The 19,914-nt window shown below is 47.6% G+C and overlaps 1 protein-coding gene across 1 annotated transcript; it reads right to left on the bottom strand.

Annotated features, from left to right (window-relative positions):
• On the bottom strand, positions 207–1,799 carry LOC110436425. Its single transcript, XM_021463522.1, has one exon. The coding sequence runs from the start codon at positions 1,797–1,799 to the stop codon at positions 207–209; it is 1,593 nt and encodes a 530-aa protein (XP_021319197.1).

The raw sequence follows: 19,914 nt of genomic DNA, 5'->3' as shown, positions 1-19,914 counted from the left end.
AGCAGCTCATCGACCACCGGAATCGGGTACGCGTCCTTGACGGTGATGGCATTGAGTGCTCTGTAGTCGACGCAGAACCGCCACGACCCGTCGGCCTTCTTGACGAGGAGGACCGGGGACGAGAACGCCGACGTGCTGCGGCGGACGAGGCCTTGTTCCATCATGGCGGCGCACTGCCGCTCTAATTCGTCCTTGTGGGCTACCGGTTAGCGGTACGGACGAACGGCCACCGGTGCTGCCCCAGGAAGCAGGTGGATGGAGTGGGCGCGGCCGCGCTGGGGAGGCAGGCCAGAGGGCTCCGCGAACACATCGGCGAAGGAGGTGAGGATGTCGTCGAGCAGAGGGCGATCCCCAGGTGACGTAGCAGCCGTGGCGTCCGACGGTGTGGCACCCCCTGATCTGGCCGGTCTGGCGGCCGTGATGCTCGCTGCTGCTGGTGCCGAACGCGACTCCACGCTGTGCCAGCAAATGTCCCGACCCTGCTGGTGGAACACCATGGTCCCCGCAGCAAAGTCCCAGGCGATCCGCCCCAGGGTGGCCATCCACTGGGTGCCCAAGACCATGTCGTACCCCGCCAAGGGCATGACGTACAAGTCGACGTGGAACGCCATGCCCTCGATGGAGATGGCCGCCTGCCGGAGAAAGCCGGGGCAGGGCACCCTCTCGCCATTTGCCACCGTGGCCGTAAGGCGAGGGCGCGGCTGGATGGGTAGCCCTGTGCGTGACGCCGCTGCCTCGCCGATGAAGTTGTGGCTGGACCCGGTGTCGACGAGCGCGACGAGGGAGGCTGCACCCAGGGCCACGCGGAGCAGCAGCGTATTATTGCTGGGGACGCCAGCCACCGCGTGGAGGGAGAACACCGGGGCCTCGGCATCGGCTGGCTCCTCGCTGGGTGCGTCGTCGTCGTCCTCGATCAAGCTGTCCAGCAGGAACAAACGTTTGCAATCCTTATTGTGGCCCTGGCTGTACTTTTCATCACAGTTAAAGCACAAGCCCAGGCGGCGGTGTTCATCCTGCTCGGTCTGATTGAGGCGCTTCACGGGACGGCCTTCGACGGTGACATTGGGCGCCGGTGCTTTGGGAGCAGGAAGGGCGAGGCGCGGTGCTGGTGCCGGGAGGAGTCCGCGAACCGTTGGTTGGGGGGGCGCCGCCGTGTACTGCTCCATGAGTTCCATCTGTCGTGCCAGACTCATGGCTACCGCCAAGGACTGGGGGTTGTGGACTTGTACCGCGAGGCTGAGCGGTGGTAGCAGCCCCCCAGTGAACAGCTGCACGCGTTGCAGTTCATCTAGGGTGCCGGCGCGGGGTAGAAGCGCCTGAAACCGGCCCTGGTATTCAGCGACGGTGCTCGTGCGGCGGCAGTCGGCGAGCTCAAAGAGGGGGGCAGACCGTAGGGGTGGCCCGAACCGCAGATTGAGGAGCTCGGAGAAGCGGCGCCAGGATGGTGTGCCCTCATCCGTCTGCACCTGCATGTACCAAAGCTGCGCCTCGTCGTCAAGGTTGTACGAGGCCATCCACACCTTCTCCTCCTCCATGATCCTCTGCTGGTGGAAGTACGACTCGCAACGATTGAGGAAGATGAGGGGGTCCTTGGTGCCATCATACTTGGGGAAGTCCATCTTCTGGAACCTTGGCGGGCGGTCATTGTGATGCTCGTACGGGAACTGCTTGGAGTCGGAGTGCGAGGAGCGGTCGGCCGTGATGGCGGCTATGGCCTGGGCGTTGGCCGCGACAGTGGTCTGCAACTCGCGGATGGCATCGGTGAGCTTCTTGATCGGATCAGAGTCGGCGTCACCCATGGCAGGGGCGGATGCGGAGGTAGATGCAGCGGCAGATGGTGGAGTTCCGGGGATGGCTGGCGGCGACGATGGTGGGCGGGCGGTGGAGGAGGTAGAGGAAGACCGGGATGGCGAGGAACTCCTGGATCGTGATACCAGGTTGTCAAGGGCCTCAAACCCCTGGGTAGCAGGACCTCGGCTACGTAGTTCGTAGCCGCGATCCATCTTCTCCGGAGAGGTTTACTCCTCCGCCGCAGCTTACGATATTTAGAGAGAGAGATAGGTTTAGGGATAACTTTCTGCTTAATCCATCTGATTGTTCACCGAGTACAATATATTGGCCTCAGGCCCAACAAACCTCCTAAGATTAAGGTAAATAAAACAGCAACTAATCCTAATAGATAACTCAGCCACGCTGGGCCTGACCCCCCTGGATCTGCGCGCGGTCACCGCGCTCTGCCGCGCGCCGCACGTCCCTGGCGCGCCAGCGTTTTGCATACGCACGGCCCCACATGACAGATGGTTATAGGCCTTTTTGGGCAAGTACGTATTCCCCCACTTATATTCCCACAAGTCAGGGCTTTCAGGGTTTTCCAAATTTTCTGTTAAGATTGCATCTAGATCAAAGCTGATCAGCAGCTTGTCTTGACAGAGGCAGAAAAAGGGTGATTTCTGGGTCCTTTTCCATGAAATGTTTGAGTGACCTATGTTTCTTTCTGCAAAAGGAGAAGACCTATGGAAACATATTTTCTAGCAGTTGTCCTAACCAATTGTCAAACCTAAGTGTGGTGGTGTTTCCTTTCCTAGGCTTACACAGGGCAAATTCTCTGAATTTTGGAAACAACTTCAATACATCTTTCCACCAGAAAGAGCCACAAGGGTTTTTTTTTGCATGTGGGGGATGTTTTCACTGTGATAGAGTTTGGACCAGGTTAGTTGTACCCAAGGGATTGAGGCATGATTATAGAACTTATCTAGGAATTTTATTAGAAGAGCATAATTTTGATTCTCCAAGTTGATAATGTTCAGGCCCCCTTCCTCCTTGGTTCTGCACATTGCTTTCCAGGCCACTAGATAGGTACCCTTTCCATTTATATCTCCTTTGCTCCAGATGCAATGCTTTCTGAATCTATCAATCTGTTCAATCACTTGTAGGGGTATGGACAGGGTGCACATGAAGTAAGTAGGGAGAGCAGATAAAACTGAATTGACCAGAGTTAGCCTTCCATGATAGGAGAGGAATCTGCTGAAACCTGAGAGTCTCCTCTCCATCCTAGATAGTAGGGTTGTGAAGTCCTAGATGACAGGTCTTGTTGTCCCTAATGGTAGTCCAAGGTATGTGAAGGGCATACTTCTAGTCTTGCATCTAAAGGTGAGCGCTAGATGATTCAACTTGGCTTCAGATACATTGATGGGGAGGAGACAACTTTTATTGAAGTTGACATTCAGTCCAGTTGAAGCAGAGAAACTTCTAAGTAATCCTTTCAGAGTGAAAAGCTATTTTGCCTCGGCTGGGAGAATGGGCAATGTGTCATCTGCATACTGCACAATGGAATAAAAATCTTCAAAATCATTGGAGAGAGGATGATCCAGAATGCCATCATGCCAGGCTTTATTAATAATACTTTGGAGCAAGTCAGCTGCGAGCACAAAGAGGAGAGGGGAGAGTGGGTCTCCTTGTCTAACACCTCTCTTGTAGTGGAAAGGTTTCCCAAGGATTCCATTCAGGAGCACCGAGGAGTGACCGGAACATAGGATTGTTTTAATCCAGCTCAGCCATAGGTGATTAAATCCCTTATGTTTCATTACTTCTAGGATATTTTGGTGCTCAATCTTATCAAATGCTTTCTCAAAGTCTAGCTTCTGGATTACTACCTCTTTTTTGGTATGATGACAAAGGTGTAGGAATTGGAATGCCTAGGCTAGGCAGTACTGAATACTTATGTCTCTGATGAAACCATATTGGTTAGGATGTAAGAGTTTTGTGATCACTGACTGTAGTCTGGTGGAGAGTAGTTTGGTTATGCACTTTACTAAGCAGTTGAAGAGTGAGACGGGTCTGTAATCATCCATACTCAGGGTGATTGTTTTTGGGGATGAGAGCAATGTAGGAGGTATTGATACTGGTGAGATCAATGCTATTGCTAAGGAAATCTCTGAACAATCTCATAAAGTCATTTTTATTAATGGGCCAGCAGGATCTTATGAACTTTCCATTGAATCCATCGAGCCCAGGGGCATGATCAGCTAGGATGCTTTTGATGACTGCATCAAATTCTAAGTCGTCAAAGGTCCCTTCGATTTGATTGAGATCATGGCTGACTAGTAAACTGTCTATGTCATAACTGATACCAGAAAATTCAGAGACACCCATTCTGTTCTTGAAGTTGTTCCAGAGTAGTCTTGCCTTTTGCTCCTGGTTTGTTATAGGAATATCCCCCTTGGAACTATTAGGCTGGCAATGATGTTCTTTCTGTGGGAGATAGAAGCCATGGCTTGGAAGACTTTGTTGTTTTCATCACCTAGTTCGACCCATCTAATAGTGTTTCTTTGTTTTTAGTAAGCCCTTTTGGATTCCAATAGGTTGGCTATGTGTCTTTTGACAAGGTCTCTTAGAGAAATTTCAACGTCACATAGATGCCTCTGTTCCTCTAGTCCATCAAGCAAGAGTAAAACCCATTCACTATTATGCAATAATTTGTTGAAGTTCTGTAAGTTTTTCCTCCATTTCTTAAGTCCCATTCTGACTTGCTTGAACTTTGCATTAATAGATTTGGCAGCGTTAGCAAAGAAGGGGGTAGTATTCCAGTGCAGTAATACAATGTTTAGGAAGTCCACATGTTCCATCCAAAAATTTTCGGACCTAAAGATATTGGACCTGGGTATAGTCACAAAGGGGATATGATCGGAAAGTGGTCTATCTAGGGGATGTACCTCAGTCGATGGATGGGCAAAAATCCAGCTGGCGGAGCAAAAGACCCAGTCTAGTTTGATCAGAAGAGGATCAGACTAAATGTTGCTCCAAGTGAAAGTTCTACCATTGAAAGGTAGTTCAACCAGGTCAAGTGATGAAATAAGATCATTGAACAACTACATTTCATTGGCATCTCCACCTGGTTTGTTCCTATATCATCTGTTGATCTTTAGAGGTTGAAGTCCCCAGCTAGAATCCAATCATCTAGAACATCTATGTCTAGGTTTAGGAGTCATGTTATAAAGGCCATTTTTGCCTCAGATTGTGAGGGTCCATAGAAATTTGAGAGATAGAAAGTAGAGTCATCCATTATGTTCTTTAACTTGACTATAACACAGTAACCATTGGAATGTACTATCGTTCCATCAAACAAGTTGTTGTTCTAGACAGTGATAATCCCACCTGATGCACCAACTGATGGTGAATAAGCAAAACTATTTAAATGTTTTGGACAGAATTTCTCAAGATAGAGGCTATCAAAGAGCTCTCTTTTGGTTTCATGCAAGCAAAGGATCTGACAGGAGCTTTCATTCACCTTTGTCCTGATTGCATCCCATTTAGCCTAGGAGTTTATCCCTCTAGTGTTCCACACTAAGATGTTGTATTGTCTAGTATTATTCATTGGGTAACCTGAGTAAAAGAGATAGATATCTGGCCCACTCTAGGAGGTCAGACAAGCCACTGGGGGAGAGCAGACGAAAACAATGCATTGCCAAGGATATGGTAGATATATCTATGCGACTGATAGGATAGATTGCATATAAGATCTCATAAAGCAAAATTGGATACCACCAACCAAAGTTCACATTAACACGATTAACCAACTCACAAGTAGTGTGCCCTAAAGCATAGTTCTTAGTAAAGCAAACCACTGAAAGGGAAAGGATCCAGCATGCAAGCTGGGATAAGCTTAAAAGTTTGATACTAGAAAACATGCCACTATTCTTAAACAAAAGAAGCACTCTCCTCCATGAGTGTAGGATCTAAAACTCGAGATGTTCAGTTTCCATCTGAGTCCTTCTGGAGGATGGAGGCAGACACATCGCTAGGATGGATCTGGAGGAAGCCAGTGGCTATCCCATGTGCCACTTCCACAGGCAGAAAGGGAGCAGGCTCTAGAGCAGTCGCCATTGGTGAAGCTAGGATCATGGCTAGGGGAACTAGGTGAAGCACATCCTTCTTGAAGCCACCTTGCTTGATGGCACTCCTCTTGCTGTGCCTTAGGTGGCGGTCATGCACTTGTTGTTTGGTTTTGGAAATATTCCTTTTCTTTTGGATGAACTGATTCCCCGAGATCTCCATCAGTTCTTCCTCAGTGATCTCCTCCAGTTCAGCTCGAGTAGGTACAATGTCCATGTCCTAATCAGGGATAAGGAAGGCCATCCAGGCCAGGGTTAGGAAGTCACAAAAGTATGCTGGGATGGGAAGATTAGGATCAATATCCAAATGATTCAGATAGATAAAAAAAGCTAGAAGCAGGGTTTTTGGATATGTAACTGGGTACCTTGTTGAGATCCACATTCAGGTTCAGCTTTCTAGTTGTAGCATGGTGGGGAGCTCATCACGTCTGTTGCCACAACAACTGATTTTCACTTGGGGGCAGGGGTGTCATACCTTTCGGGGATTGGCTGATATCTGTCCTCAAAAATAAGTGCATTGGGGATGGCTCCACCATCTCCATCCTCTGCTTCTAGACCATGTTTGCTTCCTAGGGTCTTTGCTTCCTTGTCTTTGGGATTGTTGGAACCACCAGCAATCGAGATTACTGGTTTTGCACTTGAGTCAGCAGGTGGGACTAGTCCTTCCCAGTGAGGGGCAAGGGTGGGAAAAGGATGGAGTGGTCCAATGGTGACAAACCCTTCTTCATCTGGTAGTTGATTGACATTGCCTCTTGTTGACACCGTTTTTTGGGCACGTGTCCAGGATGGCAGGATAAAGTGGCAGTATGCTGTTTACAAGATGAATTACCGATGAGGATGGTTGCCGATGAAGGAGAGGTCGGATGTGACTAAGTCTGCAGGCAGTGATGTGTTTATGCCGATGGCTATAATGGAGGAGTCTGCCGATGACTATGGCAAGGAGTCTGCCGATGATACGGAGGAGGGGTCCGGAAACTGCTGATCGGTTTATGGAAGAATTTTAGTTCGTCACGGGAGATAGCTTTGTTATTTCCATATTTATTTAAGTCGTTTTGTATACGGATTCCGTGTAATCTGGAATTCGAATTCTAGTCGTGTTTAGTTGTAGCTCTTTGAGCAGGGTATAAATATGAACCCTGGGGCCTTGTAATCAATCTATCTATCAATCAATCAAACACACGTTTTACTCATATATTTCAGCATCTACTTTTCGACGACTTCGTCATACTTTTTCTCTTTTACTACGAGTTCTTAGGAATTCGTCGACTTAAGCTCGGCGTGTTCTCGAGTTCCGCGTGAGTACCTCTTAGCCGTGACATCCGGGCGCATCGCTGTTGTCAGGACTAAAGTATTCGAGTTATCACCTTTGCCGATAGTAAGGTCAAATCGGCTGGCACGCCTTAACGTTTGAATCGGGTATTAGCCCTTTGTGTTTGCAGATCAGTTTTTGCATCAACACATCTTTTGGCACGCCCGGTGGGACAGATTCAAGATCAAGATCAACATGTCGATCTCTGACTTCGATCAGGAGAACGTCATCCCCGTGACGGAGGCCAATCTCAAGGATGAGCAGAAGCAAGCTATTGCCCAAGCCATGGAAGAATTCAAGCTGCAATGCCTGAGGTCTTTCAGCATAAACAGGAGCGGCGAGGTGATCCAGAAAGATGCACTGCCGGCACCACGGCAGGTTACCTTCGAAGCCAATCCTGGCAAGCTTCAAGATATGGTTGACAGTGCTATCAACCGTGCTTTGATCAACCAAGCTGGTGTACTCTCTAATACGGTTTTCAATGCCGTAGCAAGAACTTTCAAGGAAGGGCAAATTCCTCCAGATTATGTGGGCCCTACTCACCATCAACCAACAGCACCAGAGGTTATGGCTCCATCGGCTGCTTTGACGGCTGCAAGTGCACAATCTGCCGTCCCTCCAAGTACATCGGGAACTACTGGTGCACTATCTGTGCCGATGACAACCAACCCACAAACTTCAATTGGGCAGCATAAACTGACAATAGATATGTTGGCATCGGCAATGTCAGGGTTGACTCCTCCTCCCAACTGGTGGGGTTACGGTATGCCTCCAGAGTTGACACCGGGAACATCACAAATAACTGACATGAGGGGCAAGACTCCTATGACATCGGCGCCTCCCAATGCGCCGGTGAACCAGAGTCCTCGGTATACCACAACTACTACTGCAAGGCCTCACACTGGAAATCCTCAAGATTCAATGTTCCAAATGCCTAATGCATCGGCAGATTCAATGCTGATGCAACAGAGGTCTATGGCCCAGTCAGGGTATGTCAATTCAATGATGATGCCCAATTATCAATCATCGGTAGCTCCTATGCCGATGAATGCTAATAATGGATGGCTTGGATAGCAAGTCTTTCCGCAAACGCCCCAACAGAGTTACCAGGCTACAGGATTCCAGCAAGGACAGATCTATCCCGGATTCCAAAGTCAGGGGGTCTCCAGTCAGCCAATGAATATTGGACAGCAACTCGGGGGGCAGCAATTCGGTGGACAGCAGTTTGGTGGTCCGCAGATTGGAGTACAAATGGTCAATCCAATGTTCCGTGCAGAGCATGCCCCAAACAGACACATGGAGGCTCGCCACCAGGTGCCGGACCCGCAGCCGCCTCATCGGCAGGATGCCGATGCATATTGGGCCGATAAGATCGCTGAAGTAATGAGGGATCAATTTGGGATAAAACCCAAGGTCAACACTTACTCTTATCGGACACCGTATCCTCCTGCATATGATTTGATCCCGCTTCCGCATCGATACAAGGTTCCGGATTTCACTAAGTTTTCTGGGCAAGATGACACGTCAACCATGGAACATGTCAACAGGTTCATCATTCAATGCGGAGAAGCCGGTAATAGGGACGAATTGAGGGTTCATCTATTTTCATCATCATTGTCTGGATCGGCCTTTACCTAGTTCATATCATTACCTCCCAACTCAGTGATTACTTGGGCCGATTTGGAGAAACAATTCCACAAATACTTCTTCTCTGGGGTTCATGAGAAGAAAATCACCGACTTGGTCAAGTTGAGGCAACGTAAGGATGAGTCGGTTGAGGGTTTTGTGCAGAGGATACGGGAAGTCAAGAATAAATGCTATAGCTTGGTTCTGGATGATCGGCAGCTAGCCGATTTGGCTTTCCAGGGTCTGTTGCCACATATCAGAGATAAGTATGCCTCTCAGGAGTTCGAAAGTCTAAGTCATTTGGTGCAGAGGATTTCTGATCAAGACATCAAGCCTTTCGAGCCCAAAAGAGCATGGAATAAGAAAGTGTCATTTGTTGATGAAGCGACAAGCTCAGATTCTGATGAGGAACCAGTCATCGGCTTGGCAGAATGGGTAAAAAACAAGAAGCCGATGTCTTGCCCTTTTGGGCAGAAGGAACTAGAGAAGTTTGCTTTTGACACCGCTAAGGCCGATAGGATATTTGACTTTCTACTTCAGGAAGGTCAGATCAAGCTGTCTCCTAATCACGTGATCCCATCGGCTGAAGAGTTAAAGAGGATGAAATATTGCAAGTGGCATAATGCAACTTCTCATGACACCAATGAGTGCAAAGTCTTCAGACAGCAGCTGCAATCGGCTATAGAGTCTGGGAGAATCAAGTTTGACAGTTCCAAGGCCCAGAAGCCGATGAAAATAGACCAACATCCTTTCCCGACAAACATGTTGGATGCCAAGGGGAAGGCTAAGGTCTTGTTGACACCGTTTTTGAGCACGTGTCTAGGATGACGGGATAAGGCGGCAGTATGCTGTTTACAGGATGAGTTGCCGATAAGGACGGTTGCCGATGAAGGGGAGGTTGAGTGTGACTAGGTCCGAAGGCAGTGATGTGTTTATGACGATGGCTATAATGGGGGAATCTGCCGATGACCAAGGTAAGAAGTCTGCCGATGACCATGGAAAGGAGTCTGCCGATGATACGAAAGAGGAGTCCGGGAATTGTTGATCGGTTTATGGGAGAGTTTTAGTTCGTCACAGGAGATAGTTTTGTTATTTCCTTATTTATTTGAGATGTTTTGTATACGGATTCCGTGCAATTTGGAATTCGAATTCTAGTCGTGTTTAATTGTAGCTCTTTGAGCAGGGTATAAATATGAACCCTAGGGCCATGTAAAGAAAATCAATCAATCAAACACACGTTTTTACTCATATTCTAGCATCTACTTTTCGACGACTTCGTCATACTTTTTTCCTTTTATTACGAGTTCTTAGGAATTCGTCGACTTAAGCTCGGCGTGTTCTCAAGTTCCGCGTGAGTACCTCTTAGCCGTGACATCCGGGCGCATCGCTGTTGTCAGGACTAAAGTATTCGAGTTATCACCTTTGCCGATAGCAAGGTCAAATCGGCTGGCACGCCTTAACATTTGAATCGGGTATTAGCCCTTTGTGTTTGCAGATCAGTTTTGCATCAACACATCTTTTGGCACGCCCGGTGGGACAGATTCAAGATCAAGATCAACATGTCGATCTCTGACCTCGATCAAGAGAACGTCATCCCCGTGACAGAGGCCAACCTCAAGGATGAGCAAAAGCAAGCTATTGCCCAAGCCATGGAAGAGTTCAAGCAGCAATGCCTGAGGTCTTTCAGCATAAACAGGAGCGGCGAAGTGGTCCAGAAAGATGCACTGCCGGCACCACGGCAGGTCACCTTTGACGCCAATCCTGGCAAGCTTCAAGATATGGTTGACAATGCCATCAATCGAGCGTTGATCAACCAAGCTGGTGTACTGTCTAATACGGTTTTTAACGCCGTGGCAAGAACTTTCAAGGAAGGACAAATCCCGCCAGATTATGTGGGGCCCTCCCATCATCAGCCAACGGCGCCAGAGGTCACGGCTCCATCGGCTACCTTGACGAATGCAAGTGCACAATCTGCCGTCCCTCCAAGTACATTGGGGACTACTGGTGCACTATCTATGCCGATGGCAAGCAACCCACAAATTTCAGTTGGGCAGCATAAACTGACAACAGATATGTTGGCATCGGCAATGTCAGGGTTAACCCTTCCTCCTAACTGGTGGGGTTATGGTATGCCTCCAGAATTGACGCCGGGAACATCACAAATAACTGACATGAGGGGCAAAATTCCTATGACATCGGCACCTCCCAATGCGCCGGTGAACCAGAGTCCTCGGTATACCACAACTACTACTGCAAGGCCTCACATTGGGAATCCTCAGGATTCAATGTTTCAGATGCCCAACGCATCGGCAGAGCCAATGCTGATGCAACAAAGGCCTATGGCCCAGTCGGGGTATGTCAATTCAACGATGGTACCCAATTACCCATCATCGGCAGCGCCTATGCCGATGAACGCTAATAATGGATGGCTTGGACAGCAAGCCTTTCCACAATCGCCCCAGCAGGGTTATCAGACTACAGGGTTCCAGCAAGGGCAGGTCTATCCCGGGTTCCAAGGTCAGGGGATTCCCAGCCAGCCAATAAATTTTGGACAGCAACTCGGAGGACAGCCGATCGGTGGACAGCAGTTTGGTAGTCCGCGGATTGGAGGACAGGTGACCAATACAATATTCCATACAGGTCACGTCCCGAACAGACACGTGGAGGTTCGCCACCAAGTGCCAGATCCGCAGCCGCCTCATCGGCAAGATGCCGATGCGTATTGGGCCGATAAGATTGCTGAAGTAATGAAGGAACAATTTGGGATAAAACCCAAAGTCAACACTTATTCTTATCGGACACCGTATCCTCCCGCATATGATTTGATCCCGCTTCCACATCGGTACAAGGTACCGGATTTTACAAAGTTTTCCGGACAGGACGACACGTCAACCATGGAGCATGTCAACAGGTTCATTATTCAATGCGGAGAGGCTGGTAATAGGGACGAATTGAGGGTTCGTCTATTTTCATCATCATTGTCTGGATCGGCCTTTACTTGGTTCATATCATTACCTCCCAACTCATTAATTACTTGGGCCGATCTAGAGAAGCAATTCCACAAATATTTCTTCTCGGGGGTTCATGAGAAGAAGATCACCGACTTGGTCAAGTTGAGGCAACGTAATGATGAGTCGGTTGAGGGATTTGTGCAGAGGATACGGGAGGTCAAGAATAAATGCTATAGCCTGGTTCTGGATGATCGGCAGCTAGCCGATTTAGCGTTTCAGGGTTTGTTGCCACATATTAAGGACAAGTATGCTTCTCAAGAGTTCGAAAGTTTAAGTCATTTGGTGCAAAGGATATCTGATCAAGACATCAAGCCTTTCGAGCCTAAGAGGGCGTGGAATAAGAAAGTGTCATTTGTTGATGAGGCAACAAGCTCAGACTCCGATGAGGAACCAGTAGTCGGTTTGGCAGAGTGGGTAAAAAATAAGAAGCCGATGTCTTGTCCTTTTGGGCAGAAGGAACCAGAGAAGTTTGCCTTTGACACCGCCAAGGCCGATAGGATATTTGACTTTCTACTTCAGGAAGGTCAAATCAAACTGTCCCCTAACCATGTGATCCCATCGGTAGAAGAGTTGAAGAAGATGAGGTATTGCAAGTGGCATAATGCAACTTCCCATGACACCAACGAGTGTAAAGTATTCAGACAGCAGCTGCAATCGGCTATAGAATCCGGGAAGATTAAGTTTGACAGTTCCAAAGCCCAGAGGCCGATGAAGATAGATCAACATCCTTTCCCGACAAACATGTTAGATGCCAAGGGGAAGGCCAAGGTCTTAACATCGGAAACAGCCGAGAAGAGTGCATCGGTAGATCCTCAGCATCAAGTTACTACTGCCGATGCAAAAAGTAAGGGCTTAGTCCAGGAAGGAACCAGTTCGGGTAGGCCCCCTCGGTCTGGTATTGTTATAACTCATAGAAGACCTCGAGAGAACTGGCAGCAACGGGAAAATCGGTATCGGCGCCAGCAAGAAGATTATCGATGGGAGGAGGAAAGACGCCGACAGGAATGGAATCGGCATAGAGATCATTGGAACTGCCCGTTCTTCATTCATTGCTGGGAGGAAAATATTAAGCTTCCTACTGTCAGAAACTGCCCTGAGTGCAATGGTTATGATCGGTACGACAGGTCTGATCGGCGTTATCCTGATGACAACCGGCGATTTGATGGGCCGATCAGAAGAAGAGCATCGGTATATGATCGGCTTGGGAGCAGGCTTAACGTGCACGATAGGCTTGGTGATCGTGTCCAATATTTTCCCAGAAATCAGGAAGAGCTCGAAGAGATGGCTGATGCGCGGGTTCCCGATGAATTCATATTTTGCAGGGATGCTAACACGCATCATATAGAGTCAAGGGAGAACCGACGCCCGGCAGCAAGGCAAAAGCCACTCCCTCCATGGTGTCCTGCAGGGTTGACCAAGACACAGAAAAGGAGATTGCAGCGTGGAAGGCAGGAGGAGCTAAACAAGGGCGAAAATTCTGGTCAATCTGGGGATCAGCAGCAGTCAGATCCTAAGAAAGGAAGTCCATCGGTAGGAGTTAATATGGTCTTCATGTTGCCGATGGAGTTTCTTGCGCCATCCAGTGATGATGAGTTGGAATTTTCCGATCAGATAGCTCAGCTGGCTCTGGATCCGATGACGGCTATCTTTGAGAAACCTGCCGATGACGAGAGACAGCATCTCAAAGCTCTGTTTGTCAAAGGAAGGGTCGATGGGCAGCCAATGACCAAGATCCTAGTTGATGGTGGAGCTGCTATTAATATTATGCCGTATGCAGTATATCGGAAGCTTGGGAAAGGGGATCAAGATTTGACCAAGACCGATATGATGCTCAAAGACTTTGAAGGAAACGTGTCTCCAGTCAAGGGGGCGATATGTGTAGAGTTGACCATCGGCAGCAAAACCTTGCCGACAACCTTTTTCGTGATCAGCGGAAAAGGTGCCTACAATTTATTATTAGGGAGAGATTGGATTCATGCCAATTGTTGTGTCCCATCGACAATGCATCAGTGTTTGGTTCAGTGGGTAGGTGACAAGATTGAGATCGTCCCAGGGGATTCTTCTTATGTTATCGCATCGGCAGAAGCGGATACTTACGAAAGGACCAGGTGCATTTCAGGAGAGGCTTGGGAGAAAGATTTTCTCAAAGTTGCCGATTATGAGATTATGCCGATCCAAGCAGTCGGTTCTGACGACAGTTTTTAATGGATAGATTCGCCGATGACGGAAAATTAGGTCAGGGATTCACATCGGCCGACGACTTGGTAGAAGTAGATATCGGTAGTGGTGATAAGCCTAGGCCTACTTTTATTAGTGCTAAATTAGATCCTGAGAGTAAGCAACAATTGACTAGTTTGTTAAAGGAATATAAAGATTGCTTTGCTTGGGATTATACCGAGATGCCTGGTTTAGACCGATCAATTGTTGAACATCGGTTACCCATCAAGTCTGGATTTCGGCCACATCAGCAACCAGCCCGCCGATGTAATCCTAACATTCTACCTGATATTAAGGCCGAAATCACTAAACTTATTGAAGCTAAGTTTATTCGGCAGTGTCGGTACGCCGAATGGATTTCCAATGTCGTTCCGGTGTACAAGAAAAACGGGAAGCTTCGGGTGTGCATTGATTTCAGGAATCTCAATAAAGCTACACCGATGGATGGATACCCAATGCCTGTCGCCGATCTACTGGTTGATGCTGCAGCCGGCCATCGGGTCATCAGCTTCATGGATGGTAATGCAGGTTACAATCAAATATTCATGGCAGAGGAGGATATTCCAAAAACCGCATTCAGGTGTCCTGGTCATGTTGGGCTATTTGAATGGATAGTTATGACTTTCGGGTTACAGAATGCTGGTGCTACTTATCAAAGGGCTATGAATTTTATATTTCATGAGTTCATCGGCAAGATCGTAGAGATTTATATTGATGATGTGGTGGTTAAGTCTGGAGATTTCTCAAAACATCTTGCCGATTTACGAAAAGTGTTGGAGTGCACAAGGAAGCATGGACTGAAGATGAATCCCAACAAGTGTGCATTTGGCGTATCGGCAGGGCAGTTTCTTGGTTTCATGGTGCATCAGAGGGGTATTGAAATTAGTCGAAGATCTATTGATGCCATCAATAAAATAGTGGCCCCTACCAATAAAACCGAGCTCCAATCCTTGATCGGCAAGGTAAATTTTATCAGAAGATTTATATCGAATTTATCTGGGAGAATTCATGCGTTCAGTCCTCTTCTTAAATTGAAAGCCGATCAAGAATTTATTTGGGGAGAAGAACAGCAGTTGGCTCTGGATGAAATCAAGAAATATCTAGTAAATCCTCCAGTTCTAGTTCCACCTCAACAAGGGAAGCCCTTCAGATTGTATTTATCTACCGATGGATCGGTTATCGGTTCAGCTTTAGTTCAAGAATTTGAAGGGAAAGAGAGGGTAATTTATTATTTGAGTAGGAGGTTGATTGATGCTGAAACCAGGTATTCGGCCATTGAGAAACTGTGCTTATGCTTATATTTTTCATGTATCAAGTTGAGACATTACCTGTTATCGGCCGAATGCGCTGTTGTTTGCAAAGATAGACGTGGTTCGATACATGTTGTCTATGCCGATTATGAGTGGTAGGATCGGCAAATGGATTTTGGCGCTGTCGGAGTTCGATTTGCGTTACGAATCGGCTAAGGCAGTCAAAGGGCAGATTATGGCCGATTTTGTGACTCAGCATTGCGGTCCAGTGGAAACCTTGGAAATTGTGCCCTGGACGCTCTTCTTTGATGGGTCTACCTGTGACCGGGGGGCAGGAATCGGCATTGTATTAGTTTCCCCTAAGGGGAAGAAGTATGAGTTTTCCTTGCCGATTGTTGCCACTTCAACAAATAATCAGGCTGAGTATCAAGCTCTGATCAAAGGGTTGGAGTTGTTAAGAGAAGTTCATGCTGATGCTGTTGAAATATTCGGAGATTCTATGTTGGTTATAAATCAATTGGCTGGAAGATATGAATGCCGAAGTGAAGCTCTCATAACTTATTTCGAGAGAGGTATGCAACTTTTAAAGGGATTCAAGGATTTCCGATTGGAGCATGTTCCCCGATTGCATAATGAAGACGCTAATCGGTTAGCTCAGCATGCCTCGGGATACCAGCCAACGATTAATGCGACATCGGCAGTCGGTGCCGGTGATTGGAGGAAAGAAGTTATTGATTATCTACAAGATCCATCCAAAAAAGTTGAAAGACGGGTTCGATTTCAAGCAACCAAGTATGTGCTCCTTGAAAATGAATTGTATTATCGAACTATTGATGGAATTCTTCTCCGATGCTTGGGTGATGATGAGGATAGAAGTTTGATGGGGGAAATCCATGAAGGAGTGTGTGGAGCGCATCAGTCGGCTTTTAAGATGAAGTGGATGATTCGGAGGAATGGATATTTTTGGCCAACCATGCTCGAGGATTGCTTTAAGTATTTCAAAGGATGTCAAGGTTGTCAAAAGTTTGGAAACATTCAAAGAGCACCCGCATCGGCTATGAATCCTATCATAAAGCCTTGGCCGTTCCGGGGATGGGCTATCGATCTGATCGGCCAGATTTATCCACCATCTAGCAAAGGGCATAAGTTTATTCTAGTTGCCACTGATTATTTCACTAAGTGGGTTGAAGCCATTCCTCTGAAGAAAGTCACGTCGGCCAATATGATTGATTTTGTAAAGGAGCATATTATTTACCGATTTGGGATCCCTCAAACGATTACTACCGATCAGGGCACTATGTTCACGTCGGGGGAGTTCGATGAATTCGCAATCGGTATGGGAATTAAAGTGTTGAATTCTTCTCCTTATTATGCTCAAGCCAATGGGCAGGCCAAAGCGTCTAACAAAGGAATTATCAAGCTTATTAAACGAAAGATTGAAGAAAATCCTAGGCGGTGGCATACGTTATTAAATGAAGCATTGTGGTCTTATCGGATGGCTTGTCATGGATCAACCAAGGTGTCACCTTATCAATTGGTGTATGGACATGATGCGGTGTTGCCTTGGGAAATTAAGGCTGGATCTAGGCGATTATCTTTTCAAGACCAATTAACTACCGATGATTATGCCACTTTGATGACCGATGAATTAGATGATCTAGCAGGGCATCGGTTGAAGGCTTTAATGAGTATGGAGGAAAATAAGAGGAGAGTTGCTAGGTGGTATGATAAGAAAGTAAAGACTAAGGAGTTTGCCGATGGGGATTTAGTATGGAAGTTAATTTTGCCAGTCGGGACTAAAAGTTCGAAGTTTGGAAAGTGGTCTCCTAATTGGGAAGGTCCTTATCGGATAAGACACTCGGCTCCTGGTAATGCCTATATTCTGGAAACTCTCGAAGGAGTTGAATTTCCCAGAGCATTAAATGGCAAATATTTAAAGAAGTACTACCCCAGCATATGGGTCGATGCATAAAAGTTTAAGTGCCGATAACACTCCTATCGGCTGGATTCAAATGTTTGGGGGCAGACTTAATGTTTCAAAAGATGCCGATAACAGTCCTATCGGCTGGACTAAGACTTTAAGAAAAGTTGAAATGTAGAAAAGTAAAGGTGTGTTGCCGATGAGAGCTTCAAATATTCAGCAGCGCTTGGATTGCCGATATGGCGCGTAGCCGGATTTGATTGGCTGTTTCTATCTCTTTGATATCATCATCGGCATGACCTTCTATCGGTTTCAGCTTCTTCTTCAACTGCAGCGCTTTGCGACCATGGGCATTTCGTTCTTGCTCGAAGCGCCTGATAGTCTCCGGCAGTTGGCTTTCCTCTTGCTGGGCCTGAGACAAAGCCTCCTCTACTTGCTTGAGTTCGGCCAGCAGGGCTTCTCTTTTTGCCGATAGATCACAGATTTTCTGCTTCAATGCATCACCTGAGGACTTTAAGGTGCCGATGTTCCTATGCTTCTCTTTGGCCAAGAGTTTTTCTTTCATCATCTCCTCAGAAAGATGGGTTTGAGCAGTTCTATCGGCAAGGCGCTGGATGGCTCTTTGGTACTGCAGCTGGCGGCTTTCCAGATGTGCAGCCTGGAAGAGGGTTTCTTCGACATCGGCAGGAATTTGATCTCTAAGGGTCTTGAACAGGGCCTTGGCTGGGTCAGAATCGTTGACCAGTTGGGTTGTGTCTTGATGAAGTATGGCTGATAGCTCTTCTAGCTTAGCCCTGGTCTCTGCCGATACAGTCCCAACTGCCCGAGAAGAGCTTGCTTCTTCACCTTCTTCTTCAGAGATATCAATGGTGAAGGAAAATAAGCTGTCGGGAGAATCTTGTTCCTGAAAATGAGGATGAGATGAGTTATTTTTATGGCCGAGGCTTCGCCAAGCAATACCGATGGGAAGTTGGATGACTTACTTGCTTCAAGGCGATCTCTTGCCTTGGACTGGGAGGTGCTGACGGAGCTGCAGGTTGATCGGCCAAAGATGCCGATGGAACTTCAGGTTGATCGGCTAAGGTTGCCGATGAGACGATACCAACTGAAAGAAGACAGGAAGAGTTATAAGGCTAAATGAGAATAAGTTTATCGGTGGAAGTATTGTTGAGATATGTTACCCGGAGGAGGAACAACGGTTGTCCGAGTTGGGGGGACCGCCGATGGTATAACTGGACCTACCGGGACCGTTGTTTGTTCACCCACGTCAGCTGATGTACCTTCTGTTTGAAGTTCTTCCTGTTGGAGTTCTTCCATCCGTGGTGTTTCCTGCATTGGTTGGGGAGATGGTGCTTGCTGTATCTGAACCTCTGGAGAAGAAGGGGAAGATTCCACCGGGATTGGAGATACTGGGGGAGGAGGGGGAGTTGTCACTTTCTGGCGCTTTGTTCCAGCCTTAGCACCTTGAGTGCCCTTCCTCTTTGGCTGGCTAGACTTGGGGGCATCGGTACCTTGGCGTTTGGCTTTTGCCGATGCACCAATTTGCTGCAACAAAAAAAAAAAAAAAAAAAAGGGGTTTATGAGCACAGGTAGCCGATACAAAGATAGTCAGCATAAATGAAAGGGTTTAGCAAATTACCTTGAAAGCTTGCGCCAGAGTGGAAGCGGCTACCGTTGGCGATGTCTGAGTTTTCCTGGTAGTAACTTTCTTGAGGCGCGCACCCCGATGCACGATGGAAGCCAGAGTGGGAGCATTGTGGCCGATTGAGGAGATCGGACCTGATGGGAACAAGCCGATCGGCTTACCACTCCTGCTAACCGATGGGGGAGTGTTGTCAACCTGCAAAAGGAATACAGGGGTAAGTTACCGATGGAAATAGTATTGGAAAATGAAACATCGGTTTGAGATACTTACAGTGTTATCAGGGACTTCGTATTCGGGGTCGATCATGCCGCGGTATGAGAGGGGCGATCTGCAGAATAGATTCTCTTTCCACTCTGCCCACCATAGCTTGTATGCCTGAGTGATAAAGGCAGCTGGAACCCATTCTGACAGATCTACATCTGTATCGGCATTTGGTGGTAGCTGGGCTACTCGAACCCACTCAAGAAGGTTGGTGATGGGTTCTCTGGGCTTTATCACATCGGCATAAGGAAGCGCAATCGGCAACTGGCCGAAAGCTAGCTGGCGAGCTAATGCCGATGGGTTGTAAAATTCATAGGTTTGGGGAGAGGTTTTTGTGCTACCAAAGAAATTCACTGGTATGGCCCTGGGAGTCACAATTGCCATCATCACCTCATTATCCCTATCAAGAGCTTCATCAAATGGATTGAAGGTTAGAGGGAGCATGCTGTCTGGGTCATCATAGGCCAACCATGGTCGTTCGTCTCTGGCCAATCCCTCATACAGAACCTCGAAGAATCGGCCGATCTGATCCGGATTGTTCCCTGAACCGGGTAAGACTATAACGGCTTCGCCAAAGTTCAAGGGGGCGCGCGTTGCCGATTCCTCTTCACCCAACACATGGTTTTCGGCTATATCCCTTGGGAAGTGCTGTGAGAACAAGTTGAAATCAAGGCGCTTATGCAGGTGCAGATTGAGCCACATGTTAATGAACCACCAGGGGCCTCCCAAGTTGCCGATGGATTGGCCAAGCAGGAGTTTCTGGGCTACTTGATGAAGAAGGTG

This window comes from Sorghum bicolor, chromosome 6 (genome assembly GCF_000003195.3).
Source record: "Sorghum bicolor cultivar BTx623 chromosome 6, Sorghum_bicolor_NCBIv3, whole genome shotgun sequence".
Taxonomy (NCBI): domain Eukaryota; kingdom Viridiplantae; phylum Streptophyta; class Magnoliopsida; order Poales; family Poaceae; genus Sorghum; species Sorghum bicolor.
This window is presented reverse-complemented; position numbering and strand designations above follow the sequence as displayed.